General features: G+C 31.8%; 2 protein-coding genes across 2 annotated transcripts in view; both read left to right on the forward strand.

Annotated features, from left to right (window-relative positions):
* The first annotated feature begins 3,701 nt into the window (after window positions 1–3,701).
* LOC105626915 (SPARC) lies at window positions 3,702–14,851 on the forward strand. Its single transcript, XM_012208207.1, has 5 exons — window positions 3,702–3,776; window positions 4,848–5,060; window positions 5,813–6,031; window positions 6,810–7,160; window positions 14,795–14,851. Exons 1-5 carry the CDS (start codon window positions 3,702–3,704, stop codon window positions 14,849–14,851), a joined length of 915 nt encoding a protein of 304 aa, XP_012063597.1.
* A 2,882-nt stretch (window positions 14,852–17,733) lies between these two features.
* Window positions 17,734–21,819, forward strand: part of LOC105626916 (histone H2A.V) — a gene marked incomplete at its 5' end in the record, with an annotated part of 8,233 nt that continues 4,147 nt past the window's right edge. Inside the window, one exon of the mRNA XM_012208208.1 lies at window positions 17,734–17,826. Within this exon, the coding sequence (XP_012063598.1) occupies window positions 17,734–17,826 (93 nt within the window). The remainder of the gene's footprint in view (window positions 17,827–21,819) is intronic.

Raw genomic sequence — 21,819 nt, forward strand, 5'->3', positions numbered from 1 at the left:
ATTCTTGAAGCGTTGAAACCACTCACGACACGTTCTTTCACAATAGCGGCCTCACCATAAGTATTTGAAAGCATTCGATGAGCTTCAGCCGTAGATTTCTTCATATTGAAGCAAAAAATTAAAACCTCCCGCAAATGACGAGAATTTGACTCGTAAACTGACATTTTCAATCGAGAATAACTTTATGATGCAGACACAAATCGACTAATGTTTCTATGGGGTTATGTTGACAGATGCCCAAGTTTATTGTATGACGTCTATGATCTATTTATTTCGACCATTTACCGCTAAAGCCATCTATAGGAAAACGGCGGAAGCAAAGTTGTGCACCTAATAATTAAACCAAATCAATTGTTCTTGTACTAAATAAATATATGTTTATATTTAGTACATATTTAACTGGCACTATTCAAACAAATATTTATTAAAATGTAGTACATTTTTCTCTGACAGTGTGAGTGATTTTTATTTTTTTTCTTTACTTCATATTTGATTAAATCTTTTTACAGTTTATGTTGGTTTATGACTATGAAAAGACATTGTTCAGATCTTGAATAGAGATTCGGAAATAGCTATAATATATATATATATATATATATATATAGAGCTACTGCATACTATAGTATAATGTAATATTATAGTATAACGTAATATTGATATATACAAATATTATGTTATGCTATTAGTATACATATATATTATATATTATATCTATTATATATTATCTATTATATATTATATATTATATATTATATCAGACGTATTCTTTACTTTATATTAATTTTCGATAAATTTGATTTCGAAAATTTTATTTTAAAAAATTGTCTATGGGACAATTTAATATGAAAACAGATGTGCGTTCATACAATTTACAAATATACTCTTTAAAATTTCTAGAACGAATCTCACTCACTCAAAGAGTGAAATCTTATTTTTAAAAATTGAAAATTGAGACATTCTTTTTCGAAACTAGCTCAATTTTCACTCTTTAGAGTGAGATTCCACTCTAAAGAATTTAAAGAGTATACAAACTGATTTTGTATCTGGTTCCAATGTTTGTGTCTTGTGATCCCCTTAGTTAGTGGAAAGCGAAGAAATAGCATACGTTGTTCTCTGAATTCATCAGCTTACCGAGACGCTTGACTTAACGAACTGTGGACATCTCATAAATACAATTGGAACACTTGACAGTAACCCGAGTGATTATGTTCATATAACAGGAAACGCTCGTGTTTTATTAATCAAACGCCTATATTGTAGTTGTTAGGATATTTATATTCTGGCGACATACATAGATTGCAAATTTTATATAAGTACTTGTTCCAAGTTCATTTTTATTTTTTTTTTATCCTTTAAACGACATATTGATTGTTTAAATAAAATATCGAAAATAATATATATAATCTAAATAAAAAGAATTTTAAATCTTATATCTAGCTTTTCAAGACGAGTTAGTCTTGGGAAAAAGTTTCAATTTTTAAGAGATTTCACTCTTTATAATAAGATTTATTTTAAAAATTTTAGAGAATATAATATATATTTCTACATTGTATGAATGGATCGATTTTCACTAAATTGTGATCCCATCCAGACAGCACAGAATATTCATGATAAATATTTATTATAATTTATTTTTGGAAATGTTATATAAATATTTTATATAAAGTTTTATTTATTTTATATAAATATTATTAAAAGATGGACTAAATATTTAATATAGTATTTATAATAAGTATAAATAAATATTTCCGTCAAGTACTTCTTATTTGAATTATAACGTCTCATTAAGTATTTTCACATTTACTACAAAATTTACAATAAATATTTCATAATGTTTATAATAAATGTTTATGATTTATGCAATCTAAGACAAAAATATTTACAATGTAAATTTTAAAATAAGATCCCAGTAAAAAATTTTTCATGCATAAATATGTATAAATATGTATAAACATACATAAACATGCAAATATTCATAAACATATAATAATGTATAATTATATATGAAATATATCCATACAATGCATCTTTTTTTTTTGTAAAATTACTTTTTAATGTAATAGAAATAATGTGAAAACATTAAAATAATTAAAAAGGTAATTTTCGCACTATTTGTTTTAGAAAAAGTTTGAAGAAATTATTTATGTATAATGTAAAAAAATTATTTATATATAATTATATATAAAATTATGCATAAATATGTATGAGCAATTTTTTTTACATTTTTCCAAAACAACTTGTTTTTTTCTAAAACAATGCGAAAATTATCTCTATAATTATTTTTTATGTTTTCACATTACCATTATTATTTCTATTACACTAAAAAGTAATTTTACAAAAAAAGAAGGCTGTATGAACATATACGGACATATTTCATATATAATTACATGTTTATGAATATTTATATGTGTTTCTAAAATCTTCTATTTATGAAAAATATTTATATGTGTGTATTCAAATTAATACAAGAGGTGCATACCTACATAAGACTTACATAAGTATATTCAATTGGACATGACAATCAAAATATATGTATTTAAATAATATTGCGTCTAAATGAAAGTTAAGCGCATTAAACGGAGATTACACGTATCATATAAATCTGTGAGTCGAACTCGCACAAATTTCATAACGTTCAAAGTGGTTTCACCGCTGACGAAGGCAACAACCGATTGCTGACGTTACATTACATAAGTGCGTCCTTCGTTGTTATTAAAGCGCTGCAATTAAGTCGGCAACGCATAAACCGATTGTATCATCTGCGAAAGGCAACGAGAGCGAAGAGACAAGACGTCGCGTGCGAAGAAAAGACAGCATCGTAATAAAGTCACATATATTAAAAGCGCGCTCGTGACTCGTCCGATGTATCCAAAGCGACTTGATTTTCAAATATCTGGGTTATCGCTTCGTTGCTCTTATTAAGGTCTCGCGAGATTTATCTCTGGTCTCTCGCGTTGACCCGCGCTCGTGTTGATCGATGCGTGCGTGCGTGTTCGCATTATATCGTTGATTTTTTGAAATAATATGAAATATGAATAATATGGTACGAGTGTCGCAAGTAAATCTCTTCATCTTTCATGCCGATATCAATTAGAAACGCTGCGGCAATAAAGCATTACGCGCGAGAAATGATGGCTGATTTATTTACACGTTCAGACCTGCTTGCACCCGATTTAGCTCAGGGATATTAACCCCTTTCGACGCACTGAGAAACTTGAATCTATTCCGAGAAAAATCTCAACTTTTCTACCAGCTGCTTTCGCGGTGCATACAGAATTCGGGAGCTTTCAAAAGTTTTTCGATGAATGGCTCCTCGAGGGATAGAATCTGATCGTCAAGTAGAGCTCTCGCTCGATTGATAATAATCCGAGTTTCTAGGGTCTTACTTAAGAGGGAAATAGAAGACGAAAATAGTTTACGTTAAATCCTCCTTCCTGAATCGTGGTTAATTTGATCAATTACGCGAGCCGAACTTCTCTAGAGCGACTTATGAAGATACGATGTATCTTACAATGAATGGGTCGTAGTTTACGAGGCTCGTAAATTGCCAGTAACGAGAACGTGTCTGAAATCATAAAGATACTATTGCACTCTGGATGCTATCAAACTTCGTTAAGATTGAGATTATATTCTACTTTAGATCGATTATTTTAAAAGGAAGGCATCTTACATATACTCATTAATTTATTACAGAGATCGCAATGTCGACGAAGCTGCAGCTGCTGTTGGTCGCGTTGCTGGTGGCGGTTCTAATAGTGGACGTGTCATCTGCTCAGGTATTATTATCTTTTAATAATATATCGTATATATAATATAATTTTTTCAATCTTAAAATCGTTATACTCAAAATTATATAGTCAAACGAGAAAAATCTACACAATCTTTTTGTTTAATTTAAAAATTAGAAGAATTAAACTACTCTTAATAAATATATGTTTGAATAGTTTTAAGCAAGTATTTACTAAATGTACTAAATAAATAAACACATATTTATTTTATAAAAATTATTAATTCGATTTAACTATCATTTTTTTTGTTGAGTAAATTTATTACTTAGTACTTTTATATTTTTTAAAGTTTATATCTTTTTAAGATCTTTAAATTTTTTCAGTGCAGTAGCGCTCAAAAGTAATTTGTAGGGAACATTTAAATCTACCTTTATGCGTTGGTGTTATAACAGAAAAATAGTTGTTCTTCAAATGTTCGAAATATATGAAGTTTATTTTATTAAAAATAGATATCAGAATATATGATTTTTAATTTAGCAAATAATATGAGTTTCCTTTACTTTTAAATAAAAATCTTTTCATTTAAAAAACAGGAATTTTATAATTATAAATTTCATCAATATTTTTGAACACTGTAAATTAAAGTATAATATTTTTTTATTTAATTCCTTAGATTCCATCTATTTTTGTTAGCATTTCTCTGTGTATAAACAATGTAAAATGTTATGGTTTAAAACTTTTAAAGTGAATTTCATTTCGAAGAGTAAAATTTTACTCTTAAAAATTGAAAAATGAAAATTGAGCTTTCAAGACTAGCTCAATTTTCATTTTTTAAAGTAAGATTCTCATTCTAAAAAACTTGGAGAGATAAATAATGGTGATAATGCTAAATATAACACATTTACAGAAAAAAGATATGGACTTGAGTAATTCAAATATTGCGCACTACAACGAGAAATTTTCAAAGTTTTCTGTTTCTTGGAAAAGAAATGACAATGCGAAAAGTTTCTAGTACACAGTATTTTACTCGCTCATTTTTTATCGCTAAAATATTACAAAGTATGAAGCAGGGAGAAAGAAAAAGCATATTAATCGAAGTTTATATTAATCGATTCCTAGCGCAGACGAAAATATCGGCGTCGCACGACCACGACAGAGGCACCCGTGCAAGATGAGATCATGAACATGTTGGAGGCTGACGAAATAGCCGAGGAAGCAGAGGAGGCTGAGGTCATTCTTGAAAATGGCAGAAACGAGGTTGGATCGAAGCAGCAGCGTTTGCTCCAGGATCCGTGTATGGACAAGCATTGCGGCGCTGGTCGTGTTTGTAAGGTTCGTCGAGAAAACTCTCTTTTATTCATGAATCAATGATAATTACTTTATATTGCTACATATTATATATATATATACAAGGCGATCAATGATGACATTCGGCATATAGTTATATCTAAAAACAAATAAGAAAACAATCAATAAGAAATGAGAATTAAAGGCTCATAACGCTCTTTAATGCTTAAATAATTCAATGTGAATTTGTACATACTATATATGTATTAATAAATAAGAAACTTAAGATTGCTTTCTGACATTCACTTATACTGAAAAAAATCTTCATTTCAAAGAAATATTTCTTTGCTCGTACTTAAAAAAATTATTTTCATTTCAAAGAAATAATTTTTTTTGTAGAATTGAATTTTTAGTCTTGTCTTTGTCAAGATTCGATCCATAAATTTCAACGTTTATTTGTTTATTAATATTTATATTTTTGTGATTTGTCAACTTCTAATAAAGTAATAATATATGCTCAGTGCAACTGAGGCGTTTCTACAAATGTAAATTAACTTTAATTACGATTCAACTTACTTTTCCTGGTTTTAAGAATTAAAAAAATATGAAAAATATGAAAAATATATAGTTTAAATTGAATCAAGATTAAAATTAATCTACATTAAAATGGACATAAGTATCAAACGTGAAAGTAAAAGAAATATATAGAGATTGGGTTTGAAATGTGAAATAAGAATTTTGTCCTCTCTTTAAGACAGACAGGAATAAAAAGGAAAGTGAAATTTCTTCGATTTTAGAATACGGAGGAGGGCACGGCTGAGTGCGTTTGCGTGGAGCTCTGCAACCAGGAGGTCGATCCGCGTCGCAAGGTCTGCACCAACTACAATGAGACCTTGGGCAGTGACTGTGAGGTCTACCAGGCGCGTTGCTTCTGCGACACCGGTGACGCCAGGTGCAGAGGTCCCGACTATCAACATGTCCACATCGTATACTATGGCGAGTGCCGACAGATGCCTGTAAGTATTCTGTCGCAGATGTGATAGAACGCTCCTTATATAATAAAAACCATACATTATTTTTACATGATAAACTGAACTCACACAATATTTTTCCGTTTGTTAATTCGCGTATCTATCTCAGTGATTTCCGAAAATAACTTTAAACTTTCGGAACTAACTTAGATCTATTGAACTTATTCAATTATAAATTTCTTTATAAAATATGTTAACAAATTTAGTTTTTTTATGTTACATCTACAATTTTGTATTATTCTTGTTATTAAAATATCCTCACACTGAAAGACAGGATTGGCTGCTGCAGCAAATTAGATAGTAAAATATGGCGTAGCATTTAATTGGCTACTGCATCGAATTAAAAATGCTATGCCATATTCAGTCAATCTTTTCTTTCAGTGTAGTATTTATTTTTTTATACGAGTTGTTTTGATTTCTTGAAATGGATTAATGCCTTTTAATTGACATAAATTAAATAGCTCAAAGAACAATTTAAAATGTCTTATAATATGATGTCTAAAAGATGTCTTAATAACATCTTTAAGACGTCTTAGTCTCGATCCACAACCTTGCTTTAAGGACTCTTAGGTTTGCATTTTGAACATATTATTCCCCAAGAAGTTTTGTATACAGATTGAGTGTTAGTAAATGTGTTAGATTTGGGCATCAGCTCTAAAGAGTTAAAAATAGAAAAATTATCAACGATAAAATATCAAAAGCATGTGTGTTTTTCGATTACGCGATACATTTATGTATATATAAAATTCTTTAATGCGCGCAGATGTGCAAGGAAGAAGACATGGCCGACTTTCCCAGGCGAATGCGCGATTGGCTATTCAACATCATGCGCGATTTGGCAGATCGTCAAGAGTTGTCATCGCATTATCTGAAGATGCAGCGCGAAGCTGAGACCAATCACACTTTACGTTGGACGAACGCAGCTATTTGGAAGTGGTGCGACCTGGACGGCCACCCACATGACCGAACTGTATCTAGGCACGAGCTCTTTCCGATTAAGGCGCCTTTGATGGCCCTCGAACATTGCATCGCGCCCTTCCTCGATTCCTGTGACATCAATAATGATCACAAAATCACGCTGGTTGAATGGGGCAAATGCCTGCAACTCGACGAGGTATCTCTTCCTTTTTCTTATTTTTCTTGAGAATAATTTTTTTTAAGAAATATTAACAGAATATTACTCTTATATTATACACACGATGATTTCCCGAATCTACTACACACGATATTGGTCATTCATTTTAACAAATACATAAATATAATTAATCCTCAACTTCATCGGTAAAATCTGCCCAACACAACTACATTACTCCGTGGAGTAATTCTGTACTCCAAATTTTAATAAGAGTTTTAACTGAAATGCAATTTAAAAAGTTGCTTGTTTGGTCTGATATAATAAATAAATATTCTGAAACTGAAAAATAATCATTTATTACAAATATAATAGAAAATAGAGTTTGTAGTACTCTAAATAACAAAAATAAATTTTCTTCTAATTTTTAACAAGATTAACTTAAGGATATCTTTTTTGGACTATAAGAGTTAAATTATAATTCAATTTTATTTCAATCAGTCTACTAATGAACTTTACTAGCAAAGATGATTTATGAATGATTGAAATATGAATTATTGACAAAATCTGTAAAGAAAAAAAATCACCATCAATTTTGAAAGGTTAAAAATAATCTGTTTTGTCTTTAGTAAGAATATACTATCACGCGTTACATTTTTTATTATAAATTACAGTCTATATCTATTCATCACATGCACAATGACATATAATTCTGAAGTAATATTTTGAATAACCTGTTCTTTGAATATATTGCGATTCATGATGCATAAAACTATTTGAAAAAAAAATAAAATAAAAAAATACTTGCATAACATCACTCGCGGAATACAAACGTACTTCAAACAAACAATATTTTTGTTTATTAGTACGTGCCTATTGCATTTATCCTCCTAGTGTGAGATACAAATCAACACTAAGAATATACGGAGGCGTGAATCTATACAGTATAGAAAATTGATAATATTGCTGCAATGTTGCAATATTGCATATTGCAATGTAACATTGCAGAGATATTACAAAAATGTAAATTAATAATATGCCTGCAAGATGTCAGTAATATACTTGTAATATTCCAGAAACATTACAAAATTCTTTAATTGTTATTATAATAGTAATAATATAAAAATATAATTTTTTATAATATTTATGTAGTACAGTCTTAGTTTAACAATCGTTTTTATGGTATAATAATAATTAATATATTCCATTTTTATATTTCAAATAAAAAATTTATTATTCTATCTATTATTTGATAGCTATTTCATTAGTTAAATTTTATTTATTTTAAATATGAAATCAAAAGATTATATAATATCGAATTTGAATATAATCAATGCAATACTATCAGATAAGACGATAAGTAATTAAGCTGAAAACGATTTATCGAAATATTAATTATGTGATCGATGATGTATTTATACCTAATGTGCACGCAGGAATAAATCAGCGCTCGAATTTTAAATTTCATATCATTATTTTTTTAATCGATTTCAATTGACTCGGAATGGCTTCAGTATTGAAAAAATCACTATGATTAATTTAATCTATGATTAACTTATCAAGCAGCTATATGATTATGTTAATGTGGATAATATTTGTGGTTTGCTCGGGATACACACTTTATCCTTGCGAATATTTATCCTTCAGAATTAATACTACATTTATTGAAATATTTGTTTCATCATAAAAAATTGGAAAGTATATATTTTGGAAAGTATATATCATTAGAAATGCAATTTGTAGAAAAATTAAAGTTAGTGATATATATGTACAGAAAATAGTTTTCATTTTAGAATCTTCGTAAAAAAATTTATCCAAATACATTACATTGCTGAAACATTTCGTTGCAAAATTAAAAAGCGAACATCTTAACATTGTTGGAATGTTGCAGTAATGATTCAGCAACGTTTCGTAACCACCATATTGCAATGTTGCAATATTTCAGTGAAATCATTCTGCAATGTTTCTGCAATGTTTCTGTGCTGTATTGGAACGTGCTCGCTTGTGCCACGCGAGAGATAATTGCGAAATTGTGTGCGATGGAGTACGTTTGTATCTCACCAGTGTAGTTGAGGATTAAGTGATTCTTATATTATACTTTAAAATTATTTATAGAGTTGTATATTTAAACAAATTGTATATAAATATTATAACTAATATTACTTGATATTCTTAATTTTTCGTAGAAAGAAACATGCAGGACATGAATGACATCCAATTAAAGGGGCGTTAAAGGGGCTTTCACTTTTGACGGCCGTAAAATTAGTTTTTTTATGAATTAAAAAAAATCTGTTGCATAATAATATAGAGAAATGTGTTTTTGTATGAAATTATTTAATATTTAGAGAGCAAAAAAAATTTTTTATTTAAAAAGATGCAGTTTAATATCTTAAAATGGGGATCGAAGTAGGGATTTTCGGAAAAACATATTTATGGTGAAAGTGATTCAGCTTGTGTAAATGATCTGAAATCAAAATTTCTTTGATTTTTATTAATTATATAGTGTGTCGCATGAAGTAGAATAAATTGCATGAAATTTATAAAAATGGCGGCATTAAAAAAAAGATTTCATTTTTGTAAAAAAAAATGTGTTACTTTTTGTTTATAAAGAATTGACTTTTTGTTGTAAAAACTTAATTCTAATTCATGCCATGCGCAAAAGTGTTAGGATCAAAAGGAAAAAGAAAGATCTAATTAATCTTAATTATAGTTTTTTAGTTATCACTTACATCAAGTCGAAAAATATGATTTCGAAAAAAACGTTTAAAGTTTTATTTTCGCTTTATTCATATTTACTATAATAATAATTTCAATGCACTTACGATTATTCTGCCACATCATATGGGGCCATATGATAAACCTTCTCCAAAAAATTCAATAGGATCTTCAAAGACTAGACTACAATCGACATCTATTGGTTTTCTTTGAATTGTGTCCTGAACAGGATTTACAAACGCTGTTGTGCCGGCAAGCGTTTGGAGGATCCATGCGCCCTTTCATATTTGAACTCATAGTTCCATTAATATTGCGAATTTCAAAAAATCCTTTTACAAGAGGATATTCTTTTTCTTACAAGAGGATATTCTATTCAGGACATGTAGGAATAAAAATCAGCAAAAAAAATCAATTTTTGCAAGCCGTCAAAAGTGGAAGCCCCCTTAAGGATTAAAATCTTGCAGATTTTTTATATCAATTTTATTTTTATAAAATATATAGAAACTTAGATTTGTCTTCTAAATGTAAATGTGTTATATGTACATTTCTCAAACTGTTTCGCAAATATTTTAAGATAAGTGTCATGATTGTATTATATTCTGTGATATATATTTATATAAATATGCATATATTTAACATGAATATGATTATCGTATGTACATGGAATTTGTAAAATAAGTATTTGTGACTTATTTTACTTGTTAATTAACCACAGATATATATATATATATATATAATAAAAAGTAAGAATAGCAATGAAATTATAACGGTAAAATAATCGTTCGTTCTGAATTTTAAAATAGTAATATATTTTTGCTTTTTAGCGACTATGTGAACATGTAATTTTTTACTCTGCATGCAGTTACTTATTTATATAAGTATGATTTTATATTTAATTGCGAGTAGCAAACATCTCATAGCTTTATGTTTTACAAATTATATATTCTTTTGAGAAATGTTATACTATTTATATAACGAAGAAAGAAAAGAAAAAAAAGTTTCTCTCTTTTCAGGAAAATAGATGAAAAAAGAATATCTTGGCATATAGAATTCTTTACACGAATTTTTCATTAACATTTTGTGATCAGTATAAAAAGTCACTGTATTAACAAACAGAATATTTTTTGATACAATTATAAATGCATTGATAAAAATGTTTTGATTAAATTAAAAAAAAGTGAAATTGATAAAAATCTCTAATGAGAATGACATTTTAATGAGAATAAAAAGAATTTTTGATCATACCATAGAATTGTCATATTAAAATTTTCAAAAGAGCCTATTAGAAGAAGATTCCGAACATTTCTTCAGCGCAGAATATTATTTATTATAAATATTAATTATTCATTTTTTGAACTGTCACATAAATATTTTATATTATATTATATTTCATATAAAGCTATATTTGAAATATTATTATTTAAATTGTAGACTAAATATAATATTTATGATAAATTTAAATATATATTTTTAATATTTTTTACTTGGATTATAATTTTTATTAAGTATTTTTTCATAGCATTTACTACTAATATTTACAATAAATATTTCATATTGTAATATTTATAATAAATATTTATAATCCGTGCAATCTAATCACAAAAATATTTACAAAATATTTAAAATAAATTTTTGTAAATATTTACAAATATATTTTGTAAACATTTTATAAATATTGTGCGCTGCTTGGGTCGCTTGCAACTTTGGACGCATATAAAACTGCGTGTAGGTTAGTACAATTGAGAACAGTCAAGGATAATTATTATTTCACATTCAATTGTTCATTAAGAGTGTTAATTTAATATTAGAAAATTGATCAATCAATGGTTATGGTCCGATCCACTTCCAATTAGAAACGATGCATATAAAATACACAGTTTCTGATAGATTGAAATTCTTATTCTCTCTGTTCCTATTCCTTGATCGTGCACAACTCCTAACGATCGATCTAATTCATTAACGTGCTGATAATTTCGTTTTGGATCACCTTACGTAATTATGAGGTGTATAACTTGTGTATTGCTTTTAATAAAAATCGCAATCGATATTCAATGTAAAACCCATTCTACAGTTGCGTAAGCGTAGCTGTAAATGGTTCTAATTATAAGAATTGACCAATCTTCACATATATTTTCCTCATATTTGACCGTGATTGATTAATTCTTATAACAATCACTTATGCAACTATGCAATTGCAGAATGGGCTTGAGACTGTATTGTAGTTGAGAGAAATTGCGTTCGAGGATTCGAAGATAACATATATTAATTAAATAATCGTCCCCTATTTGTAAATAATTATTTTGATATGTTAAAAAAAAGATTTGTGTATTGATAAACTTTTTACAATTAAATGAAAACATATAATTAAAATAAATTTTATAATTATCCAAATAATACGTAAATACAAAAATATAAAACACTTACGGTAATCTATTTTGGATAAATATCCACATAGGCGTTTATTTTTCAGACATGCTTAGTCTATATTAGAGTGAATCTTAATACAAATATCTTTTTATCTGAAATTTGACTATCTAATGAATAACACATATGCGCTTTATATGGAACGCAGCCAGTGCTGCGTCATGAATGATATATATATATATATATATATATATTAATATTTTTCTAGATTCATATTGGTCTCCTTTTTCCGTGCAAATGACATCATGAATGAAACGTTCATGCCGACTCATTTCCAGATCATGGAATCACATCGTAAGGGAATTCAAAAATTTGTAGTGTCACTTCATGCAAAATGCTCAGGGAGAGAATCTGACTGACCGTACGTGAGAGCATTGATAGTGCTGTAGCGTGAATCGGACCGCAGGTGTTCTTTCTTTCAAATGTTCTTTCTGTTTCTCGCATTCAACTGGTCAATTTCTTTAGGATTACTATCTATTGTAAATTCAGAATAAGCGCAGGAGGAATCAAAGCAAAATATTTAGAAGAAATTTCCCTGAAACGGACCCTCATAATTATCCTAGATGCCTTTAGAAAATTTCTCCGTTTCTGGATGCTCTAAAAAAAAATTGGACGATATCCGAGGAAAAGAAGATGAGGCTAATACTATGATCGATATTCATAGTTAATTCGTATACTTGACAGTTAAATAGCCTTAAAATAGCCTCTTAAAATGTATCATAAGTCAATCACAGACTAGTATTCGTAGATTCTTATAGGCTTTTTACAATAAGTCATTACCTGAGCTTTAAGTATCAAGCTATAAAAAACTGACTAATTATAATCGATTATTCTTTTCACATTCAATTATGATTGGTTAATTTCTTACGATTTAAGACTTAAATCTTAAATAACAGCTTATTTGTAGAGAGCCCATTACATTTGTCTTAAATATTATTATATATAATCTTAAGATATTATAAAGCGACGTCTACAATTTTAAGGCACAAATTTTAAGCTTTAAGTTCTAAGCTTTAAGAAATTGACTAATCATAGTCGATTATTTATCTCACGTTAAACTATGACTGGTCAATTTTTTACATAAGGCTTAAACCTTAAGATTTACGCCTTAAAATCTCATTGTAGACGCCAATCAGAGAGCTTTTTTTTTATCCAGACAGCAAACAATGCTAAGAAAATATTTACAAAATATATTCTTGAGGCTTCCACGGGTGCTTTCTATAAAGATTATGCGTTTCGCGAGTTTCCTCCATGTCCATCTATTCTTGGAATGCCAACGTTTCGTGAATCTTGCAGTCCACTTCATCAGGGCGAGGAACATCAGGCTGCTTCTCGCCCTAATCAAGTAGACAGAGCAAGGTTCACGTTGGCATTCCAAGAATGGATCTGGATACGAAGAAAACCCGTGAAATGCATAATCTTTATATTTATTGGGTTGTCCAGAAAGTTCGTGCCGACTAACCTATATAATTTAATAAATGTATACTAAAATTTAAATTTTCTGCGTTTCAATTTTCTTCAACATCGGCACGAACTTTCCGGACAACCCAATACAAAATATTTTATAAGCAAGATTATTTTTAATATTTCGTAAATATTTTGTGGTCTTAGATTGGACAGATCATAAATATTTATTATAAATATTATGAAATATTTATCATATATTGCAATATGTAAATGATATCCTAGACAGCACAGAATATTTGTGATAATATTTATGATAAATATTTATTACTATTTATTTTTTGAAATGTCATATACATATTTTATACATATTTTATATAAAGCTTTTATATAAAGCTTTATTCAAAATATTATTAAAAGATAGACTAAATATTTAATGTAATATACATATTTTATTATAAATATATTTATAAATAAAGATTTCTAATAAGCATTTGTTACTAGGATTATAATCTTATTATATTTTTAGATATTTTTACAGCATTCATTACAACATTTACGATAAATATTTCATAAACATTTATTTATAATAAATGATCTGTGCAATCTAAAACTACAAAAATATTTAAATTAAATCTTATAAATATTTATAAATATTTCGTAAATATTTTATAAATATTGTGTGCTGAGGCGAAAATACTTAATAAGACATTATAATCTAAGTAAAAAATTTTTACTAAAGATATTTATTTATATTAATCATAAATATTATATAAAAATACGTAGTCTATATTTCAATAATGTTTTCGAAAAAAGCTTATATGAAGTATGTATAAAATATTTATATAATATTTATGAATATAAATATTTATGAATATTTATTATAAATATTCTGTGCTATCTGAGTAAGACTTGAAAAAAACTAGAAATTCAATGTTGGATTCATCAAAATGTTATTCTTATTAAATCCTTTTATTAGCTTAATCAAGACATTTTTCTCCGTATGATATAAAAGATGCCTAAAGAAATGTTTGAAGACATCAAGCCCATTTTATATTTGACGAAAACATTCAATTAATATTAAATAATTTTCTCAATTGTAATGTCAATAATGATAATAACGACAATTTCAGGACGACATAGAAGAAAAATGCGACGAGCTAGCGGAGGCAAACCAGGAGCAATACTAGAGAATTCGAGCCGGAGTCTGTGACTTTGTCGCACCGTTGTGACAGCAAAATTATTATTTAAGCTATTATTATCAAAAAATTTTTTGTGAAAGATATACTTTCAATTAGTTTTTGAAAATTTGAATCGCATGACATCTTGCTGCTGCAACTTATTGTTGCTTGCAAAGTCCAGAAAAGTCAGCATAAGAAGGACAACATTAGCGCGAGCGATGCGGGATGGGACGCGAGGCGAGGCGAGCACAATAGCGGACGGCGAGCGGGATTCGGGAATAATCGGGGAAGACGCGAAGGACGCAGGTGACGCGCAGGGTAGGGTAGGGCAGAGGAACGGCGAGAGTCGGCGAGAGACTGGATGAGAGATGGCGGCTGGGGAAAAATGGCGGGAAAAATCCTCGCCAACGCGCGCGCGCGCATGGAAGCGCCAGCGCGCAGGTCCCGCGCGCATCGACGAGTCGATACCGCGCGGATGAGAGAGGCATCGTCGTCGATGCTGATACGGCACCCGAGGCCTGCCAACCGACAATTAACCGACATCAGACAACTCGACGCCTCAATAATACAGGCGTAATTATCATCGCTCGAGACAACGGAATTCGCGATCATGAACCGATCACGGTCCGATCCGACAGGGAGAAATTCGAATTTCCGCGTAATCGAACGCTCTCGCTCGTCGATCCTCTTCGATACTTGGAATCACATGATGCAATTAATTCGAATTTAAGCGTCAACTGAATGCAATACATGATTCACGAGTAAACGTAGAAAATTTCCGTTCGGAAGCAGAGGAATTTATGGGAAACAATTACGAAAGTAATTTCTATTATGAGCATCATTCGGATGATTTGAATTTGGATAACATACAAAAGCGTATTTCAATTATGAACATATAAATGAAAACTTGCTCGGGCTGCGGATAGAAGGAATGCGTCATCCGTAGCTCGAAGGGAGAGGCAGATTCGTTCGTGTAATATGTCCAATCGCGAGGCTAAAAATAAACGCAGCAGGATATTTTATCGACGAACGCGCAGATTCCGAAATGTTTGAATAGCGTCACAGGGGTGGATATTTACATCATTATTTGCCATTTCATAATCACTCCATAGAAAATCCGCGAAACGTTCGCTTCGCCGTCCGACAATCAGCCACGTAAAGATAAACTTAGATAAAATATGGAAATTCTTCCTCCGAGAAAGGATATTGCCGGTGCTATATTATCATAGAGGATTCGACATGAAAATGGCCGACTCGTTCGTGCTTCTTATAGTATAATTTTTGCAGCCTTGTAGTGCACGATTTTTCTATATGTGACTTTTTGTAATGAAATCACTGCCTTTTTTCGTCAATAAAGAGAAGTAATACTATTCGAGTTTTGTGATGTCATGTAATACACATCTCTCTCTCTCTCTCTCTCTCTCTCTCTCTCTCTCTCTCTCTCTCACTGCCATTTTCTTGAGCTCATATATTATGTTTCCTTTTCCTGTGTTGTTTATAAGGTCACATCTGTTTAACTTCTAATTTAATATTAATTATTACAGAATATTTTATAACAGATATTTATTATTTTACATTTTTATATTTATTAAACGTAATTCTTCCGAAATGTAAATTAAGATATATCTTTAATTAACAATATAATAATATAGTTGTAAATTAACATATATATATATTGTTATACAATGATTTTATATTATTGACATATATTTCAGCGATAACGTTTCGCAAACATATCGTACCGCGAGAATGCAGGATCGAAATATTGTTGTTGAGAAAATACAATATTGTTATGCGATATTATATTATTGACTGTAACTGTGAAGAACGCGGCAGTTTGTTTACGATGTAATTCCATCTGATGCACAATTGTGAATTTATAATCAATAATTTATACATGCAATAATGTATACATTATTTCGTGCTCTGTTTTTATTATTTTTTCTACATATGCATAAAAATCAAAAACATATCCCAAGCAAAACAAATCATGCCGAAATGACGTTATAATGAAACATAACTGAAAAATAAATTTTAATAATGACATTAATTTTGATGTTACAATGATTTGTTCCGCTTGGTATTGTAAAAGAAATTGTTTTGTATATCGTAAAGAATGAAAGAAAAATACGATGACTGATATATGGAAGGAAAAGGAAATCAATTCTAACGTATTTCGTATGCCATATGTTCAGCAACATAGCAAACATAGCAAACATAATACTGATCGCTACAATATATCTCATTGCAATATATTTAAAATAATATAGAATTGTTGTCAGTTAAGCACGATTAGAATATTTGATCTCTAGATAGCGTGACACGCGCAAGTGCGTTACAACGTATCGTTTTTATGTCTCTGTTTACTTCATTTTTATTCATACGACCTATCGTCGAAACGACGACGCGACGTGACGTATTATAACATATACATAGTTATATATACACGGGACAGGCGAGGAGGCGAGCAAGAATCGTTGGCGCATACGCGTGGTGCGCGTGGTGCGCACGGCACGGGCCGAGAGCCGAGAATCGTTTATCGCCTCGACCAATAACTCGATGAGTTGGCCGCCAGGCGGCGTCTCGCACCTCCGCAGCTTCGTCTCTATTGGTTGACGGCCGGTCACGTGGCACGACCGCGGGACGCGCCCGCAGCGCCAAGCGCATTTGGCGGGCTCGTCGCGTTTAGACGGCGTCGTTCGTGGCTGCTCGTAAGTCTTTCGTGCTGTGTGAAGTGTCGAATATCCACGTCGCGCAATGGTGAGTATCCGCGAGTTTTTGACGCGCACGACGGCCATCCATGCCTACTGTCGGCGTCCCCGCACGCCGCGGACCCTCCTCCATCGACTGGCGGAGTTTCGCGGCTGGATCTTGCGAATTAACCTGTGATTTTCGTGTCTGAACAGGCTGGCGGTAAGGCGGGCAAGGACTCTGGCAAGGCAAAGGCGAAGGCGGTCTCGCGTTCGGCTAGGGCCGGCCTGCAGGTGAGTCGTGTGAGATGTTTCGACGCGGCTAACATACGTCGATGAAGGATCGATTTTCCCGGACAATAACGCGTATTTTCCCCGATGGCATCTCTCTGGACCTCCTCGCATTCTCCATCTCGTGCGCTCTCGCGGCTTTGCAGGTTAAATCATCATGGTTGTGGCGCGAAAAGTCCGGCTGACTCTCGACAGTCTCGAGACCGCAGCCAGCGAAGCGGTTTTCCATGGCACATCGCGTGCCTGGACACGTCGTTACGGACGCATCACGATATCGCGTACCTCGCTCTACCCACGCCACGCCAAATCTTCGAGAAACGTCCCTGGAACGGTTTATTTTTTGAATTTCGTTGCGAGTCATACGCTGATAATTTTCAAACGTGACCGACCGGCTTTCCTCGCATTCCGGATCGTCCCTTCCTTTCTCTTTCTCACTGCCCGGGATCATTTCGGCGGGATTATTTAGCTTCGCGGCGAGCCCGGCGACCCGCTGTAAATCGAGAATCAATTTTTGCCGCGAATCGGCGGTCGTGCAAACTCCCAACTTTGCAGACTGATACGGACGAGTCTCCGAACGTTCCAACTGACACAAGCCGAAAGCGTAGTTTCCGTTCGCTATTTGTTGTTTCCTCGTCCGTCCCTGAGCGATCGTCTCGCGACCGACACGACCGACGATTGTCATCGATACTCGCGCGGCTGAGCTTGTTTTTATCGTATTTATGTTCGTTGCGACCGCGCGGTTGTCCATCGATCGTGCGTGCCGTCACGTTTATTCGCCGACTTAAGCTCCCCGTCGCGTCGACGGGACAGGAATCGTATGGTTCCGCATCGGACGGCCGATCGAAGAGGCGCGAGAATTGCGAATTTGAATCGCCAATTTTCACTTATGTTTAAGATGATCTTATTATTGGTTGTCTACAATGGGAGGAATATTGTATAGCATTAAACTTTAAGAAATTGACCAATTATAGTCGATTCTAATTTTTTATTGTGATTATTCGATTTCTTACTGTTATAATTTACTACATCATACCAGTAAGTTTGTTCATGTTACTTGAAATTCCCCAAAATTTTTCCACTAAAAGGAGATAAATATATGTGAGGCAATGAAGAGAGAAAAAGCGCGGGATGCAGAGTGCAAAAAGTACAAGCAGCGCGAACAGATCTATTGTAGACAAACTCTTTATGGTTCCATCTACAATGGAAGTAATATTGTGTAGTAAACCGTCAGCTGTTAGACGTTGACCAATCACAGATCATTCTCACGTTTGACTGCGATTGGTCGATTTCCTATGCATATTTCTTATATATAATTTACTACACCATGGGTGCTTTCCATTTGATAACACAAGTCTCGACACAAGCTAACTTCTTAACATTCAAAGAGAGAACAACGTTGTGTCGAGACTTGTCATCAAATGGAAAACACCTCATATTATTCCCATATAGACAACTTTTTAAATACAGCCTTCAGATACACTGCTCTGTGATTGGCTTGTATCTCAAGACTGTACTTAAGACACAGTCTTAAATATAAAAATTGATTATAAATATCGGTCTTCATCTTTCCTCGATCGCGATACATCGTTGCGTGGGTGATGTTGCTTTCTAATTGTCGGATATCTCAATCGATCGTTTGTCGTTTATACTGGGTTATCATTTACTACCAACTAATAAAGAGCACGTTTTGAAAATATCATCCCGGTACATTTCATTCATTTCTCCATAATCGTGCGAGGAATGTTGCCCATTTGATGCGGAATGCAATTTTCGTTGATGCAATTTGACGATCAGGGTGTGTTCTATTTGACTCTCACAATGCTCGACGAGCGATTATCCTTGCTTAACATTTGATGAATAAGGATGAAATATTCAACGAGCGTCGTGAATATCAAGTGTCAATGCACCCCCGTGATGCAACAAAATTTCGTTGAATAAAACTGAAATTACGTAATATAGGACAGAAATAAACGTAGCGAGTGATGACATTATTTATTATTTTTTTTTTTCGAAATGAATCATGATCTGTTTATTGAGTTTAAATTCACATCGTATTTGGTTCGGTTTGTTATTATTGCAAACCATCTGCATTAAGTAATTTGATAATTAAACATTAAAAGTATCTTATTTTCATCATCAGATGAATTAAAATGAAAGCAGCGGTGCTTTTTGAATAAAAATATTTTGTTCAAACAAAAACTGTTCTCTTATTTTTGTTTAATTTAAATATAATACGTTTTAACAAAATTAGAGATTTACAGAAAGTTACGTCCTCTCTAAAAAAAAATAAAAAAATAAAAAATTCATGACTGCGATTAAGTGAATTGGTGTTAGTTATCGTTATTTATTAAAAGTTCTAGTCGATTTTTTGATATATTAATCGACATGCATTTCCACAATTGTAATTAAAATTCTCAATTGTAATCACGCTCGTTTAAATGTTAATTAAAAATGCCTGTTCAAAGTATCACATCGATGAGCAAAATCTTTGTCGTGTTGAATACGATCAAATCTTCTTTGTTTACAAGCATCGCATATGTTTACATTTAGATCAATTTTTATCGATGTCATTTATAATCTCGATTTAACTTGTTTTTTCCTTTTTCTAATTTTTATACTCGTTTCTACCAATATATATTAATTTTAATCTTCAATAAACGATTTATTATTAATTTTAATTTTACTTAATTTTAATTTTACTTAATTTTCACCTTTTTGTAATTTTTATGCTCATTTCTACGAACAGATATCTGTTCGCGTTGCTTGCATTTTTTTGCACTAAGCATTTTCGCTCTCTTTCTCTTTAATGCCCGAATATATATTTATCTTATTTTATGTGCAAAAATTTTTGGAGATTTTATCAATGCGAATAGATTTAGATTAAATTTAATTTTGGTTTAACTTATTTTTTTCTAATTCTAATTATTAGAAAAGAGTAATCTAAATAGAGATTAAAGTTAAATAGAGATTAAAGTTAATCTTACATTGACGATGAACTGGGCTTTAATATTAATGCAAGTGAGGAAATGGACTCCTAGGAAATTACAAATCGATATTCCTGCTCGATAATTTCGTCGCCAATAACATTTGGCAAATAAGATTACTTCGATATACCACACATTCTTAAAAAGAAAGATTAGAGCCACTTTTCCGCGAGACGATACTCGAAACAACTTTCCGCCAGCAGGAATTAATTATACTTTCGTCGTACTTTGGAGTACATACCAGAAATCGTGCAAAAATTAAGCATATTCAACAAGTCTCGATAGCCCAGATATTTCCGGTTATTTACAATTCTCGTCGAACGGTGCTCTTTGTGAAAATTCTCGACGCGTCTTGGGAAAGATAAAAAGTTATAGCCATTATTCTATTGAATAATCTTAGCCGATTAAATACAATAAGATTATAATAACAAAAATGTGTGTCGCTCGTGCAGCATGATCCGATAAAACTTTTAGCTGACGATTAAACTTTGAAGTCGCGGTTTGTAATAAATGAGCGTGAGATACAGCTTGTATTTCCACTTGGAGTATGGTTCGAATTTAGACTTTTTTCTGACAAATTTACTGTACATCATACAAATTCTCATTCTTATGAGTTAGAATTTCTGTGGGAACGGAACATTTCGACATGTCGATTGTGAACCCGGTATCAGCGGTGACAAAATTATTGTGCAACAATATCGACCGCGTTTGAGACAGGAGAGGGAAGAGAGAGAGAGAGAGAGAGAGAGTGAGTGAGTGAGTGAGTGAGTGAGTGAGTGAGTGAGTGAGTGAGGGAGAGGGAGAGTGAAAACTAGCCACTTACACGGCACGGAGAATCTTCGAACGAGAGAATGAGAGAATTTTAGAGAGCATCAGACGAGATGGATAGCTCTAGCTAGAGAGAGGTTCTCAAACGCGTCTACGTAGGCGTCGAATGATGAAACTGACCTAAAATCAGAGAGCGAGAGAGAGAGAGAGAGAGAGAGAGAGAGAGAGAGAGAGTGAGAGGACG

This window comes from Atta cephalotes (genome assembly GCF_000143395.1).
Source record: "Atta cephalotes unplaced genomic scaffold scaffold00007, whole genome shotgun sequence".
Lineage (NCBI taxonomy): Eukaryota > Metazoa > Arthropoda > Insecta > Hymenoptera > Formicidae > Atta > Atta cephalotes.

Excerpts from the sequence above, each read along its gene's own strand:
- LOC105626915 (XM_012208207.1), top strand. The coding sequence starts at position 3,702 with ATGTCGACGAAGCTGCAGCTGCTGTTGGTCGCGTTGCTGGTGGCGGTT. Across the intron at positions 6,032-6,809 it reads GCGAGTGCCGACAGATGCCT|ATGTGCAAGGAAGAAGACAT; the intron begins GTAAGTATTCTG and ends TAATGCGCGCAG. Across the intron at positions 7,161-14,794 it reads AATGCCTGCAACTCGACGAG|GACGACATAGAAGAAAAATG; the intron begins GTATCTCTTCCT and ends CGACAATTTCAG.